Below are 6,000 nucleotides of genomic sequence, written 5' to 3'. Positions count from 1 at the left end.
AAAATCGCTAAAATTACAAATTTATACATACACCTCAAACCAAGCGCAACTAAAAAAGAAATCTTTTATCCTTGAGGTTGGTTTTTGACTTGCCTTGTCAACATGCATTTGGATGTCAAAAAGAAACACTCACAAAGATTAAATATCCAAAACAGCTGGAGAGCATTTATAAATGGTACTGCAGATTGCATCTCCTCTCAGTGGGGATTCAAATAGGTCAAATTTGCTTATGCTTTATGCTTTAATCCTGCAGTACCACAGGAAAACTGAACTACGGTTAAATAACAAATAAAATAAAAATAAAAATATATTATTTATTATTTAAAGAGATTACTTGAGTATTTTCCTGTTCTCTTACTTCTACTACTTCTGTTTGTTATTTAGAGACATTGGTTGCAATATGTTGCAAATGAATATCACTTAATATAAGCCAATTGTAAGGCAAAACTTTAAGACAAAAAAAGAATGAAAAAAAGTCAATTTATTATAATGGAATGAAATACAGCTCAATCAAAGAAAATACAAATCCCATTTTTACTGGTTTGTTTGTTTGAGTCTATAGGGTATAGGTCATTTTGATTGTTCCTGTTTTCATTTTCTTGTATTTTTCTGGCCTGCCACAGTGAGGCACTATTTAAAAAAGAAAGAATTGGTAGTCCTAAATAAAATGTGCATGTGTGTGTATGTGTGTGTGGGGGAGTGCGTTTGTGTGTGTGTGTGTGTGTGTGTGTGTGTGTGTGTGAGGGAGACTTGTTACTCTTGTTTCTTGTGCTTCTCTTGCCTGTATTAAACGGAAGTGAGTAGACGAAGGTGCCTGACACTTGTTCCGCTGCCCTTTTGTACCACAGGGGAAAGTGATCAGCATTGAACACACCCTCTTTATCCTCAGCCGTCAGGAAGTCTCTTAGAACACACAGCACACATAGGTGATCTCATAGGAGAGGATGTCAACAGCTGTCACTTTACAAAATAAGCCAATTCCAATTATAATATTTGCAGAAATGTGTGTATCAGAACATTTGCATAGCAGTTTGTTCTAAACATCAAATAAAAGATTGGCTTATACGCATCTCTGCCTGCCTATCTGACATCTCAGACTAGATGAAGGAACACCACATTAAGCTCAACTTGGCAAAAACTGAGCTTTTTATCAACCCTACCTGGCCCTCAATGAGCCACAACCTCACCATATAGCTAGGCTCAACCACACTCAAGCCAACCAGGACAGCCAACCTTGGGGTAACTTTCGATGACCACTTGAACTTTACAGACCACATTTCAGTAACTGCACAGTCCTGAAGGTTCATTCTGTATAACATCAGGAAAACCAGTCCCTATCTCACTGATCATGCCACACAGCTACTAGCCCAGGCTCTTGTTATCTCAAAACTGGACAACTGCAACACACTACTCTTGGGCCTTCCAGCCAGCTCTATCAAACCCCTTCTGATGATTCAGAATGCACCAGCACGCCTTGTTTTCAACCAACCCAAAAGGACCCACATAACACTCCTCTTCATCTCCCTTCACTGGCTTCAAGTAGCTGGCCGCATCAAATTCAAGGCCTGGATGCTCACATACAAGACCTTGTCTAAACACTTTCATTGAGGTTTATGTTCCATACCGCAACCTGCGATCAGTTAGCAACCGATGCCTACTCAGCGAAGCATGAGGTCCCTTACCAGAACCTACAAACTGACTGTACCTCAGTGGTGGAATGAACTTTAACCTCAACCCAGACAGCAGAATCCGTCACTATCTTCAAAAATGTCTAAAGTCCCACCTCTTCCGTGAACACTTAACACTAAACCCTAACTTGTCCCGACTCCAAAAATTAAAGAAATAAAAATTTATTTTTTTTAATCTGCACTTACACTGGCTCTTACAACTCTACTCTGTGCACTTTACTCCTATAGTACACAATTAATTGATTGATTAATCAATTGCTTGATATATCGCTTTGCTGGTATTTCCTCATTTGTAAGTCACTTTGAATAAAAGTGTCTGATAAATTAATAAATTAAATGAACACAATCTTAAAAAGTACGTTTTCAACATAACCTTGCATTGCATAAATATTTTTTGAATAACTATTTTTGCATGGGACATGCTTACTGACTGCTTAGCTGGTATGGCATCACAAATAAGTTGATACGTGACAAGCCAGTCCGTGTGCCGAGGTAAGCTATCTCCACACCTTTATCAGAGTTCCTGTAACACAGAGAAAAAGGACATTTCCATACATGTTTTCCTTTACACGACTACATTTATTTAAGAACAGTCTATGTACCCTACCACTAGGAAGCTATTTCTTTTAGAAGGATTTTACATTTTTGTACTGCATCTGAGTATAATGCAATGAAACGCCTTCATTTCAAATCCCAACATTTAAAAAGCTTGTTCAAGGTTCCAACTCTCCATAAGCATTAATGTTTAAACTCCTAGCCGTCTAGTCAGGCCCACAACCACTCACCTTCCCTTATTATTGAAAATTGGCTTACTTCTTATTGTACTTTGGGGGCTACATTTGTGGTATACATAAACTGAGTTCAAGTCAAGTTTTTTGGCATAGTGGGGTACATTATGTGTATTGGCGTATGCATGTGTGATTTTGTGTGCAATATGTGCTCATACTCTGATTTATTGAGAGCCAGGCTAGTCCAGTAAGCTTCTATTGGCGCGGTCACCATGGCATCAAACAAGACCTCTTGAATTAACTCTTTATCACCTACAGAAATGATGTCAACAACAGTACATCATATGTAAGCTTAGTATCAGTAAAGACAATAAAATCAACTGCCAACATCAACATCTAAAACCATTAGCAGATACACAAATTTCTATAGCCCTATTCAGACAGGATTAGTTTTACATGGAGCTGTGGGATGATGTAATTATTATTGAGTATCTCAGTGAGTTTAGTATTATCTGAATCCATGATGTCACTAATATTTTATGGACTGCATGGTCATTTGTCTGGAAAAAAAACACATACTGTCTTTTATCTATAAAATAATCAGAAATAAACCTAGGTAATATACAATATCCCTGCGCAAATTGGCATGTGGAATAAAAACACTCCATTAAGTAGTATTTTTCATATTATGCTCAGACCAAGCTGATACCAAGTTTTGGTCATTTAAAATGTAGAATAATAAAATATAAAATGTCAGTAAAATGACATTCAAAAGAATTGATCTGAAGAGTGATGCTTCTCTGGACTAAAGCTATTGTGTTCCTACACTACAGTATATGGCCAAGTGATAAGTGGCTACGTTATGCATGGTTCTTACCATATGCTTTTGGCGTGACATCAATGCAAACATCATGTAGACACTCCCATTTCAAGATTTTATAGAAAGAGCTTATTCCAAGTGAAACAGTGCTTTGCATAAGTATTTGCCCACTCCACAAACATTTCTATATTTTATTTTATGTTTCAGCATGGAACTGAATCGATTTCACTGACATGAAATATCATGAATCTACACAAAATAAAATTTAAGTGAGAGGGAAAATCTATATAATTTGCATAATCATTTACAAAAATAAAGAATATAAAAGTTGTGATTTATAAGCATTGATCCTTGTTGGTGTGAAATCCCTAAATTAATTCTCATGCAACCAGCTGACATCCAAAACATATTAGTTAAATGGATCCACCAGTATGCAATTGAAGTGTAAATAAATAAATAAAATTGACCTGTTCATGGAAGGCACCAGAGTTTGTTAGACAACATACCCAAACAAACACCATTATGAAAACCAAATAAATGTTCTTTAATTATCAATCAGGCTTTGATTATTTACAAAAATATCCCTAACTTTAAACATCAAGCAAAGCACCATTAAATTCACTATTAAGATATAAATATACATTTAAAATATAAATATAAAATATAATAGAAATAATTCGGCACAACCATGACTCTGCCTAGAAAAGGCCATCCAACAAAAATCACTAATGAGGTACAGAGGGTATTATTCAGAAAAGGAACCAAGAGGCTAAGGGTAACTTTGAAGAAGCTGGAGAGACCCAAAGCTCAGATGAGAAAAGTTGTTCAAAAACAACCACAGCCCATACACTCTTCAAAGATGGGCTTTATGGTAGAGTGTAGAGAAAACAGCCATTATTGAAAAAAGAGCCATATGAAATCAGTTCAAGGAGGAGAATACTTATTCAAGGCAGTGCAATTATAACATAAAACATATCCTGTCTGAACAGTACTTATGTGGATACAAAGTAGTCTATAAGTGTATGTAAATGCTCTACTCACACTTCAGGTGTGGTTCTTCTCTATCAAGGTAGAGTTTGATTGCCTCGATCTGAGACAGGTAACGATGTTCAGGGTGCTCATCTGTGTTACAGTATGTCCTGAAAACATACTATAACCCTAAACAACAAATTCTCTTCACAAACACAGGTGAACATGTCGCACACAAACACACGCCTAATACTTCTTATACTCTACCATTCATCTGCCAGTGCCACATCAGGATGCTCCAAATCATGTAGTCCTGAAATACAACATATTATTATAATAAATACGTTACAGCCTAGTAATAGGTAGCGTCCTCATCTGAGCTTCAGCTTAAATCCCTCTTTTCAACAGCATTCAGTGTGCTGATTCGGCTTTGTAGGAAAAATAATTAAGAATCCCAACAGCCAGTTCAATGTAATTTTCTTTAAGCCACGTTAATGTGCATTGTCAGTTCTGCCATGTTAAGAAAGCGTATAAATAAATCATAGCTACCTAAAATTATTAGCATCCGAAATGGCGGTTTAAAATTAACAACTGACTACAATCATTTATAATAATAACCACACAATTTTCATAAGATATACATGAGTGTAATTCTAAAAGGATGGAAATAGTTAGTAAAGGGCCAACACACACTCTCTCTCCCTTGGTCCACTGGTGGTCAATCCCATGCACAGCCTATGGCCAATTTTTTTTCCTTTCATTCATAATTCATTAGATTTTCTGTTGGATGAAAAATGCCTATTTCTATTGAAGCTGACAGGAGGAACCATCACAGGAAATGCTGAACCATGCTCTCAACAATCCTAAATGGTAGCAGTGTTTAAGAATACACGTGTAGCCTGAGCAAATGAATATTAACATGCATGATCCTGCTCAAAAACACACAGGGTGAAAACGCTGGGACCCAGCAATGTATTTAAACACATATGCACAAGGAAAATATTTTGATTTCTGCTGAGGTAGTTATAAATAGCCCATTGGGAAGTTACCTTCTTCCATAGTGACGCTCCCACTGAAGAAATATTTACCATGTCCCTTTGACAAGGCCACACCTAAGCTGCAAAATAAGCACATATTGCCTTAGTCTTCAAACAAACTCACACAGTTTCACATAATAAGTACAGACAACTGCAATTATTATTGCAGCAATCCATAACAATGTGCTGCCCATATAATGATGGCTACTTTACCTGAAAGGAGTTCCTTTGATGTCTGTGTAGTAGTAGTCATTATGCAGAACAAGCACTCGTCTCTGAAAACACACGTATAAATTTCTGAGCATAAGGCCGGATCTACAACACATACAGGAATAAGAAAGTCACATCCTAACTATAGAACACACTGTGTTTATGTTCTCTCACCCCTTTATCAACAGCTTTCTTAACTTCCATAGAGAAGGTTCCAGTTTTTCTGTTCACCATAGCATTGCGTAGCTGGAAAACACACACACACACACACACACACACACAGACACACACACAGACACTGACAGTGATATAAAGGAATGCTGAATGAATATAAAGTAACATAAAAATGTGTCACGGAGCAAATAGAAATACAAATAAAGCACCAGAGAAACTAATGATCAGACAGATATTTAATAGATTATATAATAAAGTTATAATATTTTGAATAATGAAAGACAACGTGATACGCATAATAAAATACTGACATTTAAATTCCAGTTTACACTTTAGGTTGAAAAGTGAACTAAACACAACTTAGCTTTCAATTA

The 6,000-nt window shown here is 36.4% G+C and overlaps 1 protein-coding gene across 3 annotated transcripts in view; it reads right to left on the bottom strand.

The window, feature by feature from the left end:
• Nucleotides 1-6,000, bottom strand: part of cacna2d3a (calcium channel, voltage-dependent, alpha 2/delta subunit 3a) — a 409,741-nt gene that overhangs the window by 89,274 nt on the left and 314,467 nt on the right. For all 3 annotated transcript variants that reach the window (XR_008396432.1, XM_053680196.1, XM_017468484.3), the window contains exons 18-25: nt 5,627-5,698; nt 5,456-5,517; nt 5,255-5,322; nt 4,473-4,518; nt 4,278-4,375; nt 2,635-2,728; nt 2,116-2,211; nt 782-903 (exon numbers count right to left, since the gene is read on the bottom strand). Coding sequence is in view for 2 of the 3 variants with exons in the window: in XM_053680196.1 (XP_053536171.1) it covers nt 782-903; nt 2,116-2,211; nt 2,635-2,728; nt 4,278-4,375; nt 4,473-4,518; nt 5,255-5,322; nt 5,456-5,517; nt 5,627-5,698 (658 nt within the window). In the remaining variant the exon portion in view is untranslated. The remainder of the gene's footprint in view (nt 1-781; nt 904-2,115; nt 2,212-2,634; nt 2,729-4,277; nt 4,376-4,472; nt 4,519-5,254; nt 5,323-5,455; nt 5,518-5,626; nt 5,699-6,000) is intronic.

This window comes from Ictalurus punctatus, chromosome 5, assembly GCF_001660625.3.
Source record: "Ictalurus punctatus breed USDA103 chromosome 5, Coco_2.0, whole genome shotgun sequence".
In the NCBI taxonomy this organism is placed as follows: domain Eukaryota; kingdom Metazoa; phylum Chordata; class Actinopteri; order Siluriformes; family Ictaluridae; genus Ictalurus; species Ictalurus punctatus.
Note: the sequence above shows the minus strand (reverse complement) of the source record. Positions and strands in the feature narration are given on the sequence as shown.